Below are 24,767 nucleotides of genomic sequence, written 5' to 3'. Positions count from 1 at the left end.
ACATGTGGGTGCCCCCATCTCAGCTTGTGGTCTTAAAAATATTTTCACTGTCCACCACCCCAGCATAAGTGGTATAGTTACATTCCAAAGAGACCCTTTGACTGCACCACACCAATCACAGCCTAAGAGAGGGACGGAAAAGTGTTGGTAGCTGAGGAGGGAGCCCCCAGATGCAGCATCTATGTGTTAAAACTCTCTTCACAAGACCTCACTTACAGCCTGCACTGAAGCCAGTATGTGAACAAGGCTCTCCATTAAACAATGGAGTCAGGAAAGCTGAACCTGAGATTTTGAAGACAGCTGAGGATGTAACAGAGGGTTGTGAGAGCAAGTTTGCAGCAAGAGGAGGAGCAAGGAAGAGATTTTCACTTTCTCCTTACCTTTGGAACGGAGAGATAACAGTGTCTCTCAGAGGGAATTGTGATTATTAATCGTGATGATTAATGGCCTTATCCAGTGGCCCACACATAGTAAATAACAATTTCCTTCCATCCTATTATGGCTATGAGAATTTATTTTTAGTTACCTTGAACTATTTTTGCTGTTCTCAGGATCATAATCACTGCTCTCAGGATCATAAGAACTGGTCTCAGGATCATAATCAAATCCATCCCAACAGCCATTGTACTTAACAATATTTACATGATCAAGTTTTGCCAATGCTTTTACTTCACGCTCCACCCTCCTAGTTAAAAGAAACAGGGAACATGGCAGTGTCAGTGTACATTCCTCATAACAACCACAAAACACCTCATGTAATAGACAACTGTCTACATTCCCTTAGTAAACCATTGCTGTGGTTCTCACATAGTTTTAGAATGGAAGCCAGGACATTCAAAAGGAAAAAGTGAACATACTGAAAAAAAACATAGCAGTTCTCACTCTCAAGATAAAATAAAAGGCAGCGGCCGGGCGCGGTGGCTCATGCCTGCAATCCCAGTACTTTGGGAGGCGAAGGTGGGCGGATCATGAGGTCAGGAGTTCAAGACCAGCCTGACCAACATGGGGAAACCCCATCTCTACTAAAAATACAAAAAAATTAGCTGGGCACAGTGGCACACGTCTGTAATCCCAGCTACTTGGGAGGCTGAGGCAGGACAATTGCTTGAACCAAGGAGGCAAAGGTTGCAGTTAGCCAAGATTGCACCACTGCACTCCAGCCTGGGCGACAGAGCAAGATTCTGTCTCAGAAAAAAAATAAATAAAAGGCAGCGACTTAATGCCAAACATCAGACAATTTAAAAATCATCTGTAGTACTCTTGAAATGCCAGTGATGTCATTTTAATTAATTTATTTATTTATTTTATTAAGACAGAGTCTTGCTCTGTCACCCAGGTTGGAGTGCAGTGGCACGATCTTGGCTCATTGCAGCCTCAACCTTCTAGCCTCAAACAATCCTCCCACCTCAGTCTCCTGAGTAGCTGGGACCACAGGAGCACACCACCACACCCGTCTAATTTTTTCTATTTTCTGTAGAGATGGGGTTTTGCCACGCTGCCCATGCTGGTCTCAAACTCCTGGGATCCAGCAATCCACCTGCCTCAGCCTCCCAAAGTGCTGGGATTGCAAGCATGAGCCCCCGGACCCAGCCGATGCAATTTTTCATAGCTAAATCATACATTATGTTTTGCTTAGACTTGTGTTAAAATCTTTGGATTTTACAAGCAAACCACATTTAGGCAGCAAGGCTAGGTAACCCAGGCAGTGTGAAGTACCTAATTCAGGATTTTCAACGTGTGGCAAATATACACAAAGAGGATAACTTATGCAGAGAAGGTGAGATGGTGGGAGGCTTTATAGGAATGTGTTGTCAAGACCTAAGACAATTCCATGCTAAGTGCAGTAAATAAATTGGAGATTTCAAAGATGAGGAAGGATAATCATTTTACAATTTTATTTTTTAATGCATGAAGTTCTAAACTATACGACATAAAATTTGGAAAAATAAAAAAAAATTACTGACACTTTGACAATCCTAATTATTTTAGATTCTTTCTTTCTTTTTTTTCTTTTTTTTTTGAGACAGGGTCTCACTCTGTCACCCAGGCTGGAGTGCAGTGGCAATCTTAGCTCACTGCAACCTCCACCCCTAGGGCTCAAGCGATCCTCCCACCTCAGCCTCCCTAGTAGCTAGGACCACAGGCACACACCACCACACTCAGCTAGTTTTTATATTTTTTGTAGAGACAGGGTTATGCCATGTTGCCCAGGTTGGTCTCGCACTCCTGACCTCAAGTGATCCACCAGCCTTGGCCTCTCAAAGTGGTGGGATTACAGGCCTGAGCCACTGCACCCAGCCAGTCATTGTTTTTGAGAAGAGTCTTGCTTTGTCGCCCCAGGCTGGAGTGCAACGGCGCGATCTTGGCTCACTGCAACCTCCACCTCCCGGCTTCAAGCAATTCTCCTGCCTCAGCCTCCCAAGTAGCTGGGACTACAGGCATGCGTCACCATGCCCAGCTAATTTTTGTATTTTTAGTAGAGACAGAGTTTCACCATGTTGGCCAGATGGCCTCGATCTCTTGACCTCGTGATCTGCCTGCCTTGGCCTCCCAAAGTGCAGGGATTACAGGCGTGACCCACCACACCCGGCCCAGCCAGTTATTTTTAATGGCTGCAAAATAGCCATTGATCAGGAGACAGAACAAAATATATATATTCATTTCTTTACTGCTGGATATTCTGTTTGTTCTAATTTTTCACTGTCGATGAATGACACTGTGATTTATATCTTCTTGGATATAAATCCATAATTTGAATAACATTCTTTTTTTTTTTTTTTTTTTTGGAGATAGGGTCTCACTCTGTCACCCAGGCTATAGTGCAGTGGTGTGATCATGGCTCATTGCAGCCTCCACCTACTGGGCTCAGATGGTCCTCCCACCTAGCTTCTGAGGTAGCTGAGACTACAGGCGTGGCTACCACACCGGCCTAATTACTGTATTTTTTGTAGAGATGGAGTTTTGCCATGTTGCCTCAGGCTAGTCTCAAACTCCTGGGCTCAAGTGATCCACTCACCTCAGCCTCCCTAAATAGTATTCTTTTTATTTTTTTTTTTTTTTTATTTTTTGAGACGGAGTTTCACTTTTGTTGCCCAGGCTGGAGTGCAATGGCGTGATCTGGGCTCACCACAAGCTCCGCCTCCCGGGTTCAAGCAATTCTTCTGCCTCAGCCTCTCGAGAAGCTGAGATTATAGGCATGCGCCATCACACCCGGCTAATTTTGTATTTTTAGTAGAGATGGGGTTTCTCTATATTGGTCAGGCTGGTCTCGAACTCCTTACCTCAGATGATCCACCTGCCACAGCCTCCCAAAGTGCTGGGATTACAGGCGTGAGCCACCACACCCAATCCCTAAATAATATTCTTAGAACAGGTTCCCAAACAGGAAATCCTTGAGCCAAAGGGTACGAACAATTTTATGGCTCCAGATTAATATTTCCAAAGATATTTTAAAATACGTTGTATCAGGCTGGGCACGGTGGCTCTCGCCTGTAATCCCAACATTCTAGGAGGCTGAGGCTGGTAGATCGTGAGGTCAGGAGTTCAAGACCAGCCAGGCCAATATGGTGAAGTGCCTTATACAATAACAGACAACCAGAAAACAATTACCATCTAGCTTTTATCTTAGACAAAATCACTTCACATCTCTGGATCTTAGTCTCCTCATCTATAAAATAACGAGGTAAGACTAGGACATCTCAAAGATCACCTTTTTTGTGGGTAATGACAGGTTCTATCTGGTGCCACGGTTTTTAAAATACGGAGCGGTTCATGAAGTTGCATGCTACTTTAAAGCAAACGACTCTATAGCTTCAGTTCTGAAGATAGCACCAAAAGGATGATCAATGATATATCCATTTTTATTGAAATAACCACAGTAAAGTGAGATCATCTCGGAGTAAGCCAAACTCCTTTTGGTAGAATGAAAGGTTTAATGAGGACCAGAAAGAAATAAATGATATCCTAATAAAGAAGAGAGAAGCATAAAAAAGAATAGTGCAGATTCAGCGTACCTTGACATTCAAAAAAATGTAAACATTACTACTTACTCGCTATTATATTTAACACGTTTAATAACATAAGTCTTTCTGTCAATTCTGTGTTCTGCTTTGAAAACTTGGCCAAATCCACCCGAGCCAATTAATTCTATTTCTTTAAAATCCATGCCAAACCTTAAAGATAAAAACCACTGTTATTTTGACATTTCATGTTCAACCCCCACCCCTGCCCCCCGCCTCCCCACTCCTTTCCCTTTAATGTCACTTGTGAAATGGACAATATAACAAATATGATTCTCTCCTTCTAAATAAGAAAGATCCGCTTGGCAGAAACTCTTGACTCACAAAGAGTAGTCCTCTCACTCCTCCCAGGGCGAGTCCAACATAACATATCACCCCTGGCAGTCACAGTCAACTCCTGGCTTTTCAAAAGCCATGATAAGTCCAGGTGCCATGGCTCATGCCTGTAATCCCAGCACTTTGGGAGGCCAAGGCAGGTGGATCACCTGAAGTCAGGAGTTCAAGACCAGCCTGGCCAACATGGTGAAACCCCGTCTCTACTAAAAATATAAAAATTAGCCAGGTGTGGTGGCAAGTGCCTGTAATCCCAGCTACTCGGGAAGCTGAGGCAGGAGAATTGCTTGAACCTAGGAGGCAGAGGTTGCAGTGAGCCAAGATCACACCAATGCAGTCCAGCCTGGGCAACAAGAATGAAACTCCATCTCAAAAAAACAGAAAAAAAAAAAAAAAAAAAAAAGCCATGATAAAAATCCTACCACAAATAAAAAATGTTCAAAGGAATTGCTATATTGTGCTCCACAGCTACTATCATCAAGCTGTTATAAGAGAAATGGGCATACGCTCTAAGCCTGCCTAGGTTTCTACTTGGTTTTCTCTTCTCCCTCAAGCTTCGTGTTCCATCATTAAGACCTGTCAATTCTACCTCCAAAACACATTGCTGGTATCTGCCCACTTTCCTCTGCCTCCAACATCTTCACCCCAGTCCATGCTTCCATTAGGCCATAGCAGTACCTCGTTAACTGGATCCCCACTTCCTCTCTTCCCCCACTCCAATCTATGATCCACGCAGCAACCAGAGGGATGAAAACTGAGTCTGGCCATGTCTCTCTGTTGCCGAAACCCTCCAATAGCCAATCTTTGCATTCGACAAAAACAAAAAGCCCTTAAATGGCCTATGAGGTGCCAAATGAGGAGGCCCCTGCCTCCCTCAGCACCCTCATCTCATGGCACTGTGCCCCTCCTCATTGCACTCAAAGCACACACTCTTCTGTCTGTTCTCGAACTTTCACATCACCTTTTCCACCTTCACCTTCTCATATGCCCTTCTTTCCACCTAGCACCCACTGCTCTGTGCCCACTCATCCATCAGGCCTCCCCACAACTGTGACCCCAGAGAAACCTCGCCTCACCCCTGCTTCCATTTCTCTCCACGCCATTGCTTTCCTTTCACAGCTCTGACCATAGTTTGTTCCTGCAGATTTTTTTTTTTTTTTTTTTTTTGAGACAGAGTCTCGTTCTGTCACCCAGGCTGGAATACAATGGTACGATCTCCGCTCACTGCAACCTCCGCCCTCCGGGTTCAAGTGATTCTCCTGCCTCAGCCTCCAAAGTAGCTGAGACTACAGGTGCATGCCACAACACCTGCTAATTTTTGCATTTTTAGTACAGATGGGGTTTCACCATGTTGGCCAGGCTGGTCTCGAACTCCTGACCTCAAGTGATCCATCCGCCTCAGCCTCCCAAAGTGCTGGGATAACAGGCATGAGCCACTGTGCTTGGCCTGCTCGTGTAATTGTTTATTTAAAGTCGGTCATCCCCACGAAACTCCATGACAACAGGGACTATTTTGTTTGTTCCTACCATAAACCTGATGCCCAGCACAGTGCCAATTCTATATTGGGTGCTTAATAAACTTTTGATTCTGTATTGTTTTTTACACTTTTATATTCAATGCCCTGCCCTCCCAATGCAAACAGGCCTCCATTGTTTCAGACATTTCATTTTAAATCCAAACATATTGTCTACAGCAGAGTAGACTTTTTTTTCAAGTGAAATCTGGTATGGACCTAGAAAGTAGAAAACAGATTCAAGTGGATCAATTCTAATTCCTGCAGAAGTATTTTTTTAATCAGTGATTTACAGGAGTACTTGTTTTCAATATTAATAACTTGTATAGATGTCAGAGAAATCCATATAAGCATCACAAAGATCTACAATTACCACATTCCATTTAGATCTGTCTAAATATTACTTCTCCAAGAGACACCATCAATTGTGTGCCGGATAGTGCAACATCAATTAAACTGTTTGGGTGGAAGTATAATTTAGCCTTATAATGGGCCCTCAAGAAACTTATGTTGAATGAACAACACATCTTTAAACAAATTCTATTTCACAGTTCCATCTTTGACAGAGCAGGAGCATTGCCATCTTGGACAAGCACCACTATTTTAAGTTCCCCTTGATTAAAAACTGCCTAAATCCAGCCCCAAAAACATCAGCCTAATGGCTAATGTCAGCATGACCATAAACCACAAATGACACCTCTAACCAGAAACCTTCCAAACCTGATAAATCCCCTATGACCAGAGACATACCAACCCCAAGATAACCGCCCCTCTGACCAGAGACATTCTAACTCACAATAAAACTCTCCTCCACTCAGAAACATTCTGAACCTGTGATAAGTTCTCCCTTCCTAAATCCTTAAGTACCCTAAGTCTGTAAGAGAGAATGTTCCTGACCAAAATTGGCCAGAAGCCCCTCTCAGGTTTATTCTTCAAAATAAACCTGTCTTTGACTGTCAGCCGCTTTTCATGTTTCCTTCTTATTTCTTCAACCCTTACAATTGGTGCCAAAACCCGGGATGGGTGTTGCGGGTAGAGGTTCTCTTGCAACCCAGGAAGCAGTGGGCAGTGGCAGTTCGTCCCAAGCTAACTCCTGGATCCTGGGGGTCTCTGGCCACCTGTCACGTCTTTTCTCTTTCTTCACTTTTCAAGCAATTTGCGTGAGGAGGATAACTAATCTGAAGCGGACTGCAAAGCTTAGGCTGGGGCTACTCCCCAGGGGGTTCTCAAAACCCTCAGGTCTCAGGAATCCACCTCTGACTGCCTGCAATGGGTATTTTGCTCTCTAACCCTTATCCACTCTTCTTCCCTCTTCTCTCTCTCTCTTCCTCACGCGGCTCCAGTCCAGGAGGCCCTTTGCTGATTCCAACCAGAACATCCAACATCAGACACTAATCCAGCCAACTGGTAAGATTTGCCTTCCCTGGCTTTCTTGCAGTACCCAGGAAAGTGAGGTCTGCTGTCCTGGTCCTTGGAGGACCAGTGGGACTAAGTTGGAAGAAATCTTGGGGACACCCAGTTTCTTCTCAGCTTAACTGTCCTCTTTATAAAGAGGATTCCAGGTCTCTGTCTTTCGTCTGGGGATGTCTAGAACAAAAACAGACACTCTCAGCCTCCTCTTATCAGTCCACATGGGTGCCAAACAATCCCACATTCCTATGTCCTCCCCACTGGACTGTCTCCTTCACAACCTCACCAAACTTGGCTTATGGGGGAGCCTAAAGCCAAAGTGTTTAATTTTTTATTGCAACACGGCCTGGCCCCAATACACGTTAGATAATGCAGCCGATGGCCTGAAAACGACACCTTTGACTTTCAAATTCTCAGGGACCTTGACAACTTTATAACGAGGAACAGCAAACAGCAAGAGGTTCCCTATATTCAGGCTTTCTTCTACCTTAAATCCCAACCCTCCTTATGTCAAACTTGCACCCTTCACGAAATCCTTCTAATTAATGAAAACCTCCCTGGGTCTCTCCTTCCTCTGAAACCTCTTCTCCTGAAACCCTTTTTGACCTGCAGTTGAACCCCCTCCATACTCTCAACCCCTGCATCCATTTCTCGCCCATCCAAACTCTCCATCTCTTTGGCCCCTCCTGCCCCCAAGCCTTTAGTGCCAAATTCCGCCCCCCTCCTCCTTCTCCACCCATTACCCATTCAAAAACTACTCCAGCCAGTCAAACCACCTCTGCCATTCTCCCTCTCTGGGAAGGGACTGGGGTTGAAGGCATTGCTCATGTTCATGTCCCTTTCTCCATGTCTGATTTGTCACAGATCAAACAGTGTCTAGGATATTTCTCTGAAAATCTCTCTGTCACAGGGAATTCCTGCACATAATCCAATCCTTTGATTTAACTTGGCATGACATTTATATAATTCTAACCTCTACCCTCACCCCTGACGAAAAAGAGCGCATCTGGCATTCAGCTGAAACACACACAGATGAACTCCATAATCAAGCCCCTATACAAAATCCAGTGGCCAATGATGCAGTCCCCCATAGAGGCCCAGATTGGACTTGCCAACAGGGAGACAATGGCATCAGGTGAAGAGACCACATGATTACCTGTCTCCTCACGGGCATGGACAAAAATGCCCATAAGGCAGTTAATTATGAAAACCTCAGAGAAATTACACAAGAGCACCAGGAAAACCCTGCCCTTTTCTTACCACACCTCACTGAAGCTATGCTAAAATATACCAATTTGGACCCAGAATCTAGAGAAGGTCAAACTTTTCTCTGCCTCCAATTTATTTCCCAATCCACCCCAGATATCCAGAAAAAATTACAAAAATTAGAGGAGGGCCCCCAGACATCTTGGTGGGAGCTCCTAAATGCGACCTTCCATGTCTTTAACAACAGAGATGAGGAACAAAAAATTCAAGAGGACAAACATCTCCATTTAAAATAGCAGATGCTTGCCTCTGCTGTCCAAAAGTCAGTTACACGAAAGCCTCCTAATAACCCAAAGGGAAACTCCCCCACCTCTCCAGGAGTCTGTTTTCAATGAGGCAACGCTGGACACTGGGAAAAGGCTTGTCCTATCTCCTGGCCTCCCACCAAACCATGCCCAACTTGCAGTCTTTGGGGACACTGGACGATGGAATGCCCTCAACAGGGACACCTTCCCCATTCGGGTACCGCTCATAATGAAGCCCCCCAAACATCACAGGAGGAAATCTCTTCACTGCTGGTGCTGACAAAGGAAGACTAGGGTAGGCGGGATCCTTTGTCCCCACATCTAGTGAGTCCACAAAACCCAGGGTAATTAGGATGGTGTCTGGTAAGATTATTTCCTTTCTTTTGGATACTGGGGCAAGTCTATTGGCACTAACTGAATATCAAGGCCCATTAGAATGTTCATTCATTTCTGTTGATGGCATGAAGGGCATACAAGAAACCCCATAAAAAACACTGCCTCTATATTGTTCATTTCAGGGAGTCACCCTCACTCACTCTTTCTTGGTCATTCCTCATTCCCCCACTCCTTTACTAGGAAGGGACATCCTACACAAACTGGGAGGAATCATTCATTTATCAACCCTACACCAAAGCTACCCCTATTTATTATCATCTCAAGAACAGAACGCTTCCTCAGACATTCCATATCAAACAGACTTAAATCCCAAATTCCTCAGCCCTGTAAATCCCATAGTATGGAACACTGACTCCCCCATGTTAGCTACCCACCATTCTCCAATTCAAATTTCACTGAAGGATCCTAAATGCCAAATAGTGGTCCCACAATATCCCCTAATGGATTATGGGGGACTCAAGTCCATCATCGCCCAACTTTTGGCTGCCAATAATTTATTTTATTATTTTATTTTATTTTATTTTTTTGAGATGGAGTCTTGCTCTTGTCACCCAGGCTGGAGTTCAATGGCACAATCTTGGCTCGCTGCAACCTCTGCCTCCCAGGTTCAAGTAATTCTCCTGCCTCAGCCTCTTGAGTAGCTGGGACTACAGGTGTGTGCCACCAAGCCCAACTAATTTTTGTATTTTTGGTAGAGATGGGGTTTCACCACGTTGGCCAGACTGGTCTTGAACTCCTGACCTCAGGTGATCCACCCACCTTGGCCTCCCAAAGTGCTGGGATTACAGGCGTGAGGCACCACACCTGGCCTGGCTGCCAATATTTTAATCCCCACCCATTCTCCCCACAATACTCCTATTCTCCCAATTACAAAACCAGATGGCTCCTATAGACTGGTTCAGGATTTGCAACAAATCAGCTCTACTACTGTTCTGTTTGTCCTGTTGTCCCAAACCCCTATATCCTCATATTGCAAATTCTTCCCAATACTAGCTATTTCTCTGCATTAGACCTCAAAGATGCCTTTTATACTATCCCTCTACATTCCTCCTCTCAAAACCTTTTTGCTTTCACTTGGACTGACGCTGACACAGGCTACTCCCAACAACTCACCTGGACTGTCCTCCCCCAGGGGTTTAGGGACAGCCCTCACTATTTTGGTCAGGCACTTTGATTGGATCTTTCCAAACTACTTCTACAACCCAGTTTTTTGCTTCAATATGTGGACAATTTACTTCTTTGCAGCCCCTCTCTAGAACATTGTATTCAACACACAGCCAGGCTTTTAAATTTTTTGGCTGAATGTGGGTACCAGGTATCCAAAAGGAAGGCCCAATTAACCTCTCCAAATGTTTCATAGCTAGGATTACTCATAACTCCAAATACCGGGGAAATGCCGCTAGCATGAAAGCAAGGCATTCAACAAATCCCATTTCCTAAGACAAAAAGGGACTTATTTTCTTTCCTCAAATTAGTGGGTTATTTCCGATTATAGATAGCAAATTTTGCCACTATCACTAAACCTCTTTATGAACACACAAGAGGAAATCTTGATCGACCACTCACTCCCACCCCAGACCTGTATCATGCTTTCTGTCACCTAAAATGTGCCTTATTACAGGCCCCCACTTTAGGCCTTCCAAACCCCCTAAGACCTTTTCATCTATATTTACACAGTTCTCATAATCAGGCCCTTGGACTATTAGCCCAATCCATGGGAGATTCCTTCCAACCAGTGGCATATTCTTCAAAACAACTAGACCCCATTTACAAAACCTGGCCCCTTTGCTTAAAAATTTTGGCCACAGCCTCTTTAATTATCCCAGAGGCACAAACTCGCATTCTACAAACCTCTTCAGGTATTTTCTTCTCACAGTCTATAAGATATGCTCAGCCATAAGGTGCTCACCTCCGTCTCATCCTCTCGCATGCAAGCCCTACATTCAACCCTCCTTCAACCCTCCATCTCTCTTCACAGATGCTCACTCCTAATCCTGCTATTCTTTTATCTTCAACACTGATTTTGGACCCGGACCAACACTCATGCTCTGATCTAATTGAAAGTTCTCTCACCATGTTTTACCACCTTACTTCCCCTCACATAAAGGGAGCCCCAGATTGATTTATAGATGGCAGCACATCAAAAAACCCTCCCCTCCAAGCAGGATATGCCGTCACTGAGAGATATCGTGATGATACCCACTCTCTTCCAACAAGAAGGGTTGTTGAGGCTGCCCCCTTGCCTTTGGGCACATCCTCCCAACAAGCAGAATTACTTGCCCTAATAAGAGCATTAACCCTAGCAAAAACCACACAAGTTAATATACACCACCGATTCTAAATATGCCTACAACATCAACCATTCCCATGCCCAAATTTGGAGCAAGTGGGGCTATCTCACAGCTAAGGGAACTCCTATCATTAATGGAAAACTAATCCATCATCTACTAAAGGCAGCTCTACTTCCAGAAAAGGTTGCAGTTATCCATTGCAAAGGACATCAATCAGATAAAAGCCAGATTTCTTTAGGGAACCGTGAGGCTGACTATTGGGCAAAACACACCTCAACCAATCATCCAATTTTCTAATATCTATTTCCCCTCACACAACATATCCCCTTTTATCCCAAACACCAAATACAACAACTAATCACAGCGGGGGCACAATTCAAACTCCCATACTGTCATACAAAACAAATTAGTCCTACCTGACCCTGAAAAAACAACTCTTGGCCAGGTGCTGACGCCTGTAATCCCAACACTTTGGGAGGCCGAGGCGGGCGGATCACGAGGTCAGGAGTTTGAGATCAGCCTGGCCAACATGGTGAAACCCTGTCTCTACTAAAAATACAAAATTAGCCAGCCATGGTGGTGTGTGCCTGTAATCCCAGCTACTCAGGAGGCTGAGGCAGGAGAATCGCTTGAACCCCAACGGCAGAGATTGCAGTGAGCTGAGATCATGCCACTGCACTCCAGCCTGGGTGACAGAGCAAGAATCTGTCTCAAAAAACAAACAAACAAACAAAAAACAACTTTGTTATGGGATATCCACAACCTCTTGCACACTAGCCATTCCCCTCTACAACATTTCTTAAGTTCCCACATACACATAACCCCAGATATAAAGGAACAGTTGAAAGCCATTTTCCATCAATGCTCTATTTGCCAGAAAGTTTCACCCCACTTCAACACTAGACTCCCTTCTTTTCCAACCCATCAAGCCAGGGGACACCTTCCAAGACAAGACTGGGAAATTGATTTTACCCATATGCCCCCAGTAAAAAAGGTTCAATTTCTTTTGGTTCTGGTTGATACCTTTTCGGCACGGGTTGAGGCTTTTCTGACAACCAACAAATGAACTTCGACTGTCACCTCCAAATTAATAACAGAAATCATCCCCAGGTTTAGGGTGCCTCCTTCTTTTCAATCTGATAATGGTCCTGAATTCATTTCTCAAATTACTCAAACACTTGCACAAGCCCTACGAATCACGTGGAAGCTACACATGCCCTATCAACCCCAATCTTCAGGAAAGGTTGAAAAAATGAATGGCATTCTAAAACGTACCCGCACCAGGTACTCACTCCAAACACATAAAGACTGGGTTACACTTTTAGCTTTGGCCCTCCTAAAAATTCGGGCACTCCCACGTAAACCTTTAATGCTCAGCCCCTTTGAACTCATGTATGGGAGTTTTGAGCATGAGTATTTGAACTCACGTTCCTTTTGTTCCACCTCAGGGTCAAGCCCCACTTCTAACAACCCCCCTCATTTCTCCTCTTCTGCATACCATCCACCATTTCATTTGGGAATATGCTGACAAATACCTGCCACAACCTGTCGCCAACTCCTTTAATCCCTTCCTACAGTCAGGAAACTGGGTTCTGGTAAAATGTCCCAGCCCTACCCCCAGTTCCCCCCCCATACCGAAATGGAAGGGGCCTTACCAGATCATCCTTACTACACCCACAGCAGCAAAGCTCCAGGGACTCCCCAACTGGTTTCATTATACTTCTCTCAAGAAAACAGACTTCCCTTCACTACACACCCAAACAATCAAATCTAAATCACCTTCAGCCTCTCTTGTGACTCCACAGGATCCACTTCCCTTCATCTCACATGAATTCCAGAGGAAAAGGAAGAGAAATTCACCTAAGCAGCTATGTCTCTTTCTCTCCCAAACTTTCATTGCTTCCTAACTAGCCTTGTTACAGACCTTCAGTAGTATCCTTATGAAACTCTCATTATACATCCTGATCAGCTCCTTACTATTCCACAGGATTTATGGCTTCAGGGAACTTTCCAGGACTTTATTCCTACCCAAACTTTTTCCTCCTTTTGTTGTTTCTTTCTATCTAAATTCTCTAATCACATCAACCTCACCAATACAACCACTCCTCACTGCTATCAAACTAGAACGTTCTATAAACCTTACACAATCCCTCTTGCTGCAAGCTAACTCTTCCTTTGCTCCAGAATGCTGGATGTGTTTATCGCTGTCTTCTTCAGCTTATACATCCCTTCCTACACCCCTTCGTGACCTTTTAACAGAAAACATAACCCTAATCTATAAACTCCAAAAAGGAGCTTCCTTTTCTGAAAGAGCTGACACTCTGGTTGGCAATTATCCCACTTCCAGGGTCAATCAGGCCAACAAATTATTTCAAACCTATTACAACGCCCTACAACGCCTTAAGCCACAAGATCCTCCCATTGAAGAGCCCATAATTAAACACACCCCACTTTTACAACAAACCTCACTTTGCTTTTCAGCCTCTGAGGGAAATTTCTGTGTAAGATCCTTAACACCTAACCAATGCAACCGCATTATCATTGTTAAACACCCTGCTGACCATCAAACTAACCGAGTTGACTACCAAGTATCACCTGAAGTGAACGGAGCATTTCTGCAACCCATTCATTTTACAGCCTCTCCCTCGACCAATGCCTCTGGCCTAATTTCTGCTGTCCCTAGCGCCCACCTTTATCCATGGCTCAACATCAATGGTGCAACATCAAATCGCATTAAATGTGTAAAAAATAACTCTTCCTATATCGCTACTATAGTGGGTGTCTCCTTGACCTCCTCCTTGACCACCTGGAGTAATGAACCATAGGAAAGAAAAAACACCCCATCTTTAATTCACTTGTTTTCTTTCTGTATCTCCACCTGTATTTATGACAAAGGCTTACTTTTTGTGTGAGTGGCACCAACACATATCTTTGTCTCCCCACCAACTGGACTGGAACCTGTACCCTAGTTTATCTTTCTCCCTCCATTGGACTAATTCCTCCTAGCCAACCTTTGCCCGTTCCATCCATCCAATATGTTAGGAAGAGGAGGGCCATCCACGTCATTCCTTTAACGGCTGTCTTGGATATAACCTCCAGACTTGGATTGGGAGCAGGCAGACTGGCCACTTCCTTAACATACTTTAAAGCTCTTTCCACAGAATTACAGGGTTCTTTATAAGATATAGCCTGAAGCATTATAAGAGTCCAAGACAAACTAGACTCCTCGGCTGGAGTAGTCCTCCAAAACAGATGGGGACTAGATCTAATAATGGCTGAAAAAGGGGACCTCTGCCTCTCATTGGGTGAGGAATGTTGCTTTTATCTCAACCAATTGGGCCTAGTAAGAGACGTTGATGAAAAACTTGAAGAAAGGGCTAAAAAGCTAACGGAGTATCAAAACAACCAAATAGATTCTTGGTTTGGGAACAAAATCATAATATGGGTCATCCCATTCCTGGGCCCCCTTCTAATGATACGCCTAAGACTATTGTTCTTACCCTGCCTAGTTAACCTTATTCCAAGATTTTTAACTGACAGGATCATGGCCATTTCACAGACAACTACCCAAAATCATCCGCCGACAGCGTTACCCCTTCTTTCTTCAGCACTTAAAATCTTACCTCTTGTCCATAGTATACTTTGTTCCTTTCATGTCAGGAGGGTCAAATGTAGGTGCCAAAGATCTAAAAATTCAGAGTTGAATGTAAAACTCAAATAAAATTGAAATCAAATATAACTTATTTAGTGTTAATGTTAACCTTTTTCTTTCTTTCTTTTTCTTCAGAGGCAAGGTCTCACCCCATCTCCCAGCCTGGAGTGCAGTGGTGTGATCATAGCTCACTACAACTTTGAAATTCTGGGCTCAGAGGAGATCCTCCCACCTCAGCCTCCCAGGTAGCTGGGATTACAGGCATGTGCCACCATACCTGACTAATTCTTTTTATCGTTAGTAGAGACAGGGTCTCTCCACGTTACCCAGTCTGGTCTCGAACTCCTGGACCCAAGCCATCCTCCCACCTTGGCCTCCCAAAGTGCTGGGGATTACAGGCACAAGCCACAGCACCCAGCAAACTTTTTTCTTTATAAAACTATACACTTATAGTTCTCCTCTGGCCTCTAACACTTTTTCATCCCTCCTCTGGTTCCTTTTTCCACCTTAGAGCGCTCATTGTTGATGTGTCACTAACCTCTCCTCTTCCTCCTCCAGACTCAAAACCTCAGGAAGTACATCTCCTTACACCCTCATCCTAGCTGTTATTCCTTACTGATGATAAGCCACCTGCAAATGGAAGTTTAAACACCACCTAAAACTAAACATATCCAAACTGCTGTCTTCTCTCTAAGCCCTTAACTCCTCAACTTCCTCAACACCATTAGTGCCATGCTTCTTGACTGCATCCTGTTCAAAGTGAAGCAATCTTCAAATCCTTTCTCCTTTACCTCTTCTTCATGCTTTCACTCAGCTACGGGGAACCTATTCCCTCAAGTCATGTCCACTCTTCCTTTACAGTCTTTCTCACACATTCTCCTCATCCCTCCTGACTGCCACAGTAATCGTGGCTGAGGGCACCTCATGTGCAGAACTCTCTTCTCTCCATCCAAGCATCCACATCAAGAATCATGTTTCTTCAATACATCTATCTACTGTTCAGAACATACTGGTGGCTCATAATGGCTCCTACTGCCATCTTACTCTCATCTCTGACTATATTTACATCTTTGCCTTTCTCTTCAGTTAATTGACATAGCATTTGACCTTTTTTTAATCCAAGTTTTTATGCTATTTTAATCTTACTTGTCTGTAAAATAATACACTTCCCTTGAAAACACTTCTACAGTGAAAACAGCGCAATTCCTTGCCAGTCTTGTACAAAATAATGCCCTTAACCTAATTACTCTAGTGATACCCCCATTGGGCTTTATGTTTACAGTGTAGCATGTGCATATATTCAAAGATTTCTCGACACACCTAAAATTATTTGTTTATAGATTTCAAGCTTTCTGCTTCTGAAACTCTGCTCAAATAAGGGTATACAATACTCTACGAGTATTAAAAACAATAAATGAGTCTGAAATAAAACTTCAGATCAAAATATGTTCAATGCATAATGATACTCACCTTTTTGCCTTCCTTTGATTATTTCTGAGACCATTCTATAACAAAAGAAAATAAGAAATAGTTTCAGTCATCTTCCTTTCTCTTGTTTTCCTTCCTCCTGTATTTCTAGATGGCTCTCTGACCAATTTCTTAGTCCATCAATGTCTGTATTCTCATCAAGCCCTGTATAAACACTTAGTATTGTAAGACTTAACTTTTTGCCAATCTAATGAGTTTAAAATAGTATCTAATTGTTTTGATTTACACTTTCCTGATTCCTAGTAAAACAGCTTTTAATATTTGTTGCACATTTGGGTATCTCTTCTCTGAATATGTTTATACACTTTGTACATTTTTCTACTGAGCTGCTTGCCGTTTTCTTATTGATTTGTAGTTCTTTATAACAGAATACTCTTGTAACACATCACCAAAAACATGGATTTTGCTCTAAGTTCAACATTGCCTGCTTATGTGCACAAAAAGATTATCTGGTTTTTGTTTGTTTATTTGTTTGTTTTTGAGATGGGGGTCTCACTACATTGCCTAGGCTGGTCTCAAACTCCTGGGCTAAAGCGATCCTCCTACCTTGGCCTCTCAAGTGCTGCAGAGTACAGGCATGTGCCACTGCACCAGCCTAAAAAATTATCTGATTTCAAGTTTACTTTTAATGTTAAGTTTAATTCTAATTTTTAAAAACATAAACAAACTATATTAGTGAATCTTTAAATATTATCCCATTGGTAGGAGAGAAAAGCAAAATCATAGGAATATATTAAAATATAAGGGTGAGTGAGGAAAGACAGAAGTGACGTGTGGAAGGGTGAGGAATGGAACTTAATTTTAAAAAGAGTCAAAAAGCTGCTGAGCTGGGCACGGTGGCTCATGCCTGTAATCCCAGCACTTGGGGAGGCCGAGGTAGGCAGAACACGAGGTCAGGAGTTCAAGACCAGCCTGACCAACATGGTGAAACCCCATCTCTACTAAAAGTACAAAAATTAGCTGGGTGTGGTACACACGCATGTAATCCCAGCTACTCGGGAGGCTAAGGCAGGAGAATCGCTTGAACCAGGAGGCGGAGGTGGCAATTAGCCAAGACCTCGCCACTGCACTCCAGCCTGGGCAAGAGAGGGAGACTCCATCTCAAAAAAAAAAAAAAAAAAAAAAAGTCTACTGAATATTATCATTTAGTAAGAGTGCATAAGATAAAAAATATAAAAATTATGGTGGAATACTGGAAGTTATTTTTAAATGAGGAAACGCACAGAAAAATGAGATTAAGTAGGAAGCTTTGAGACTAATACGATACCATAAGCAACGAAGAATTGTTTAAACTGTCACTGTTAGAATTTATCTCGGATGTATCTGCTGAGAAGTCACCTTCAGATGATGATGCAGAAGCACTAGAAGAAAAGGGTGTAACTATTAGTTTATTAATTCTGTTTTTATCACTTATTTCTTTCCCTAAATTCTCCTAAACATAAAAATCTGTCTTTCAGACAGAAATACGAATATGTTAAATATCTCAATTGTTTGTCTACACTTACAGTGTGCTGGTCACTAAAGAGCTGCTTTGGGAGTCACAAGTAGCAGCAAAAGAACCAGAGGACATGGAGTCAGATTTCTGAAAGAAAAAGGATCCCTTAGTAGGCTTAAATGCAACTAATTATTTCTCTACAGAGGCTCAGTTTCTGTGTACTATCACATTTATTTCAACACATTTACCAAATCCACAACCATAAACAATTACAAGATTAGTAACATTTTTTTGGATGTTTGGTCTGGATTTTATTTTATTTTTTATTTTACTTTTCTGGATCACAGGGCAGATATTTTGTTTGTTTGTTTCTTTTGAGACAGGATCTGGCTCTGTTGTCTAGGTTGAAGTGCAGTGGCACGATCTCGGCTCACTGCAACCTCCACCTCCCAGGCTCAGGCAATCCTCCCGCCTCAGCCTCCTGAGTAGCTAGGACTGCAGGTACATGCCACCACACCCGTCTAATTTTTTTTTTTTTTTGTAATGACATGGTTTTGCTGTGTTGCCGAGGCCAGGCGGTCTCAGGCTCCTGAGCTCGGCCAGGCGCGGTGGCTCAAGCCTGTAATCCCAGCACTTTAGGAGGCTGAGGCGGGTGGATCACAAGGTCAGGAGTTCGAGACCAGCCTGGCCAACATAGTGAAACCCCGTCTGAAATCCCATCTCTACTAAAAATAAAAAATTAGCCGGGCACGGTAGTAGGCGCTTGTAGTCCCAGCTACTCAGGAGGCTGAGGCAGGAGAATTGCTTGAACATGGGAGGCGGAGGTTGTAGTGAGCCGAGATCATGCCACTGCACTCTAGCCTGGGCAACAGAGCGAGACTCCATCTCAAAAAAAAAAAAAACAAAACTCCTGAGCTCAGGAGATCCACCTGCCTTGGCCTCCCAAAGTGTTGGGATTACAGGTGTGAGCCACCACACCCAGCCTGGTCTGGAGTTTAAAAACCACCCTGAGTTGCCACCAGAAATTTTATCCCTCTGAGGCCTCATGGCCCCATGGTGCATGGCTCATCAGTACGACACAGAATGGAGGAATAATTTTGCTAAATCACTGGCTGTCTTGGCATAATGTAAACATAGTCTAACCGCAAGTCAACTTCAGAGGGAATTTTAAAACATAAAAATTTAATCCAAAGGCAATACATACCACTGAGGTGTCTTCTGATAATATCTGAACATATGCAAGTTTAGCGGCCAATTGTTTTGCTTCCTGTTTAGTAGAACCTGTAGCAATACTATATTCTTTCTGTCCCATTTTGCATTTATAATGAAATCTAGGAGAAATCATAGAAGGTACTTATCCAAACATGAAAAATATAGCAAATCCAACTTATATTCAAAAAAATAACATATTAACAGAGATCTTAAGATAACACCAATTTATTAGATAGATTTATAGTTCATATCTTGCATAATTTAAACCCTCAGTAACATGCCTGACCAATTTCTCTGAATACCCAGGATCAGCTGACATCTGAGCTTGCATTTTCCAGGCAATTTCTAATTTTTTGTTGCTTTGCTGAGAGATCTGGCACAAAGGCACTAAGTGGTGATTTTTTTTTTTTTAATTCCCCAAAGGTCAAAAGATATGGAGGTAGAAAAGAAAGAAAGAGATCCAGTGAATTTTTTCAGAGGTGCTCAAATGGGAAGGAAAAAGCCAGCAGAGAAAGTAGGCTTCCACAGGAGAAGCTATGAGGTTACAGTGTAGGGGAAGAGCAAAGCATGGATTCTGCTCTAACTTCAACATTGTCTGCCATCTGCTCATGTGCACAAAAATTTGAGAAAATCCCCACAGTGCAGATTCCCTATACTAAAGTCCACACTCTCCTCCTATTAGATGTAAGGACATTTGTGGTTAGGCAAGGATACTTGGACAATTACGTAAGAACTATTTTTAAGGGATAAAACAATGGACATGGCAATTTGTATCACAGAGTTACTATCTATTACTGCAAAATGATTCCAGTATTTGAACTCCTTTTCCTTTATGTTTCTGTTGGAAGCCATTGAGAGAAACACATCCAAACGGGGTGAGTCTTCCCTGCTAGACCCTGAATTAAATAGCTAGGTTGAGTGACTGGATCATTTCTATAGCTCCTATTTTTTTCAGACACTGCCCCCCCACCGCAAATAGATTTCTTCTTTCTTTCTAATGTTAGCATAATTTAAAGAAACCAAAAAAGTGAGCTACAGAAAATAAAATCATCTCTTAATTATCGAGATTGACTCACAGATTCACTTTTGACTATTTCATTCCAATGAATACTATCACATTTTTCTCTTCCTGGTTTTGGCTCAAAAGCCATGACTGTAAATAGCTGAGTCAATTCATAGAACTGTATCCTAAAGTGATGATTTGAACTATTTGCCATGTAGATATTTTTTTTTTCTTCTTTCTCTTTAACTGGTTGGTTGTAGTTGAAAAACAATCACCTCATACTCATTTGATTTCTGCTTTTTTCAGTTCCAATCCATTCTTTATCCTCATTTCCACACATCTTAGCTCACTGGTGATGTTCTCAGTAACTTTGAAACTCTAGTTCATCCATCTGTCTCATCAGATCCCTCAAATCCCGGTCTCCTCATAGTCTAGGGCTAAAACTCATTCCTTCTGATATATGGTATTTGTTCATTTAATCAAATTTGAAGGACAAATACCTGGACAAAGAGCTCCCTGATCTGACAAGGGTGAAGAGTGATTCTATACATGTGGCAGAGAGGTTTTCAGACAGTTACCACCATCATGTCCTCAATGATGAAAAGATTTCTGCATTCTTTGAGCAGTGGCACCCTGTACCCTCTTGGGTGTTCCACAGACTAAACCATCCAGCTACTTCTCCGAAATAAAGGATTACCCTAATTTGATCAATTATGGTAAATGGGTTCCATGGCTTCAGCAATCAAGCATTTTAATTACAAATTATAAATCCAATTACTTATCAATCATGTAACACCTTGCATATAGAATGCTTAAAAGGACACATATTTCTGGAAAATTAGACATGAAAATAAACCAACTTTATTGCTTAGATACAACGTACCAGAAAGAAAAGCCAAATTATGTCTTACCCTTTTGTCCCATGCATCCCCCATCCACACTGTTCATAATTTACAGTTAGTCTTTTCTTCTGGGCAATTCTATTGATAAGGCCCATGTAATTCCCAATGGATAATCCTTCTGAAGAATTGGTTGTTGTCAATACTAAAGGACTAACTCCCTACAAAGAAAAAAATTCCTGTTTAATATAAATGACAACAAAGATTTAACCTTTTAAAAATCATTCTTCTAATAAAATTACTAAATGAGCAATTTGAAAGACAACTTGGATGTTATATATTTTCCTATTATATTACCTTGAGCGAAAGTGTGACTATCTATCTCCCTCTACCAGAAAAAAATCTACAAAGATAGATTTTAACAATAGGAAAGAAGTCACTTTTTCTTGTTCGTCCTTGAAAAGTATTATAACACTTTCTAGCTTGTTATAGCCTTTCTAATCTCAAAAAATAAGGCAAGAGATATTACAGTAAAGCTGTATACTGGATCACAACTTAATGAAAAAGATGAATATAATAGCATCATTTCTACTATTGTTATCTCTACCTTTTTTTCTTAGTCCGACAAAAATCTTGTCCAAAGTTTTGGTATTTTATTTTTTTAATTTTTTTGAGACAGGGTGTCACTTTGTCACCTAGGCTAGAGTGCAGTGGTGCAACCTCAGCTCCCTGCAGCCTTGACCTCCTGGGTTCAAACCATCTTCCTGTCTCAGCCTCACAAGTACCTGGAACTACAGGCACACACCACCACGCCCGGGTAATTTTTTTGTATTTTTTGTAGAGACAGGGTTTGGCCATATTGCCCAGGCTGTTCTCGAACTCCTAAGCTCAAGTTATCTGCCCACCTTAGCCTTCCAAAATGCTAGGATTAGAGGTGTGAGCCACCACACCCGGCTGAGTTTTGCTATTTTATTAATCTTGTCAAAAAACTAGCTTTTGGTTTTATTGGTCTTTATTTTTTTTTTTTCTTTTATAGTAATTTCAACCATTGTTATTTTCTTTCTTCTGCTTTTTGGGGGTAAAACATTCTTTTTTTTTTTTTTTTTCTAACTTCTTGACTCAATTTTCTACCTCATTAATAATTATAATTTGTAATTTTGCTTGATTTAAAAAAAAATTGGTTAGAAGGGTATCTTTAAGTAGATTTTTCAAGAAAGAATCTTGAAACCTAAATTTTCCCAAAATTTTCCAAATCTGAGAATGGCCCTCTGTTGTCTTAAATGTAAATGACTTCATGTCTCATTTTATAAGCATTGCAACACTATCTCCTGGTTTATAATGTTGCTGTGCACAGCATGAAACTTTAAAAATTTTTACATTTTACATAGTTTTCTTCTTCTCTCTAGATGCTTATAAAATTCTTTCCTCATCTCTGGAGCACAGTACCTTCATAAGAATCAATGTTGGGGCCAGGTGCAGTGGCTCACGCCTGTAATCCCAGCACTTTGGGAGACCGAGGCGGGTGGATCACGAGGTCAGGAGTTAAACAACAGCCTGGCTAACACAGTGAAACCCTGTCTCTACTAAAAACACCAAAAAATTAGCTGGCCATGGTGGTGGGTGCCTGTAATCTCAGCTACTCAGGAGGCTGACGCAGAGAATTGCTTGAACACGGGAGGTGGAGGTTGCAGTGAGCCGAGATTGTGCCACTAGACTCCAGTCTGGACAACAGAGCAAGACTCTGTCTCAAAAAAAAAAAAAAAAAAAAAAAGAATCAATGTTGGTCTGGGTGGTTCTAAATTTTCCTGTACCTATTAAGTTGTTTTAATCTGCAGTTAAGTCTCTCTTTATTTCATAAACATTTTCTGCTGAAATCTCTTCAGATAATTTTCTTCTGTACTATTTCCTCTGTTCTTATTTTCAGGGATACCAGTCACATGTATATTGGTTCTCCATTATCTGCTCTCTGTAAACACTTGGCTGTCTATATCCATGGGTTTCAAATCCCTGGATTCAACCAATCACGGATCAAAAATATTTGGAAAAAAATGATGGTTGCATCTATACTAAATATATTCAGATTTTTTTTCTTGTCACTATTCCCTAAACAATACGGCATAACAACTACTTATAGCTGGGTGTGGTGGCTCATGCCTGCAATCCTAGCACTTTGGGAGGCTGAGGTGGGCAGATTGCTTGAGCCCAGGAGTTCAAGACCAGCCTGGGCAACATAGTGAGACTCCATCTCTACAAAAAATACAAAACTTGGCCAGATGTGGTGGCTCACGCCTGTAGTCCCAGCCAGTCAGGATGCTCAGGTGGGAGGATCACCTGAGCCTGGGGAGACTGAGGCTGCCAGTGAGCCTTGATCATGCCACTGCACTCCAGCCTGGGTGACAGAGTACGACCCTGTCTCAAAAAACAACAACAAAAACTATTTACATAGCATTTACATTGTATTAGAGATATTATAAGTAATCTAGAGATGATCTAAAGGATAATCATGTACTGCAATAATGACATTTTGGTCAACAATGGAATGCATATATGACGGTGGTCTCATAAGATTATAATGGAGCTAAAAAATTACTGTCATCTAGTGAGGTCATAGCCACTGTAATGGCTAATTTTTTGTATTTTTAGTACAGACAGCGTTTCACCATATTGCCCAGGCTAATCTCCATCTCCTGGTTTACAGCACAATGCATTACTCACATATTTGTGGTGACACTGCTGTAAACAGATCTACTCTTCTACAGTCTTATAAAATAGTCTAGCACATACAATTATGTACAGTACCTAATACTGGATAATGATAAGTAACTGTTACTGGTTTATATATTTACTATACTTTTTTGTCATTATTTTAGAAGGTACTCCTTCTACTTAAAAAAAAGTAAACTGTAAAACAGCCTCAGGCAGGTCCTTCGGTAGGTAATCCAAAAGAAGGCATTGCTACAATAGGAGATGACACCTCCATGTATGTTATTGCTCCTGAATACTTTCCAGAGGGACAAAATGTGGAGGTGGAAGATGGTGATGTAGATGATCCTGACGCTGTGTAGGCCTAGGCTGATGTGTGTGTTTGCGTTGTAATTTTTTTTCTTTTTTTTTTTGTGAGACAGTGTCTTGCTCTGTTGCCCAGGCTGGAGTGCAGTCAGAAGATCACAGCTCACTGCAGCCCTGACCTCTCAGGCATGTGATCCTCCTGCCTCAGCCTCCTGAGTAGCTGGAACTACAGGCACATGCCACCAAGCCCAGCTAATGTTTTGTATTTTTAGTACAGACAGGGTTTCACCATGTTGCCTAGGCTAATCTCAAACTCCCAAATTCAAGTGATCCACCTACCTTGACCTACAAAAGTGCTGGGATTACAGGCATGAACCACCACGCCCAGCCTTTTTTTTGTTTTGCTTTGTTTTGAGACAGGGTCTCACTCTGTCACACAGGCTGGAGTACAGTGGCACAATCATGGCTCCTCGACATCCCCGGCATGAACCACTGTGCCCAACTATGATTTAATTTTTTACAACAAAGTTTAAAAGTTAAAAAAAAAAAAAGAAGTTTAAAATTTTAAAAATAGAAAAAAGCGAGGGGTGGAGCCAAGATGGCCAAATAGGAACAGCTCCGGTCTCCAGCTCCCAGCCCCAGCAACACAGAAGAC

General features: G+C 42.2%; 1 protein-coding gene across 1 annotated transcript in view; it reads right to left on the bottom strand.

The window, feature by feature from the left end:
* Positions 1-522: 522 nt before the first annotated feature.
* Positions 523-24,767, bottom strand: part of LOC116484273 (interferon-induced, double-stranded RNA-activated protein kinase) — a 44,460-nt gene continuing 20,215 nt past the window's right edge. The window contains exons 5-12 of the mRNA XM_058428119.1: positions 21,176-21,324; positions 19,254-19,380; positions 18,120-18,196; positions 17,882-17,975; positions 16,597-16,631; positions 15,098-15,160; positions 4,050-4,172; positions 523-685 (exon numbers count right to left, since the gene is read on the bottom strand). Of these exons, the coding sequence (XP_058284102.1) occupies positions 523-685; positions 4,050-4,172; positions 15,098-15,160; positions 16,597-16,631; positions 17,882-17,975; positions 18,120-18,196; positions 19,254-19,380; positions 21,176-21,324 (831 nt within the window). The remainder of the gene's footprint in view (positions 686-4,049; positions 4,173-15,097; positions 15,161-16,596; positions 16,632-17,881; positions 17,976-18,119; positions 18,197-19,253; positions 19,381-21,175; positions 21,325-24,767) is intronic.

The sequence above is a fragment of the Hylobates moloch genome, unplaced genomic scaffold (assembly GCF_009828535.3).
Source record: "Hylobates moloch isolate HMO894 unplaced genomic scaffold, HMol_V3 SCAFFOLD_15, whole genome shotgun sequence".
NCBI classification, from domain to species: Eukaryota; Metazoa; Chordata; class Mammalia; order Primates; family Hylobatidae; genus Hylobates; species Hylobates moloch.
Note: the sequence above shows the minus strand (reverse complement) of the source record. Positions and strands in the feature narration are given on the sequence as shown.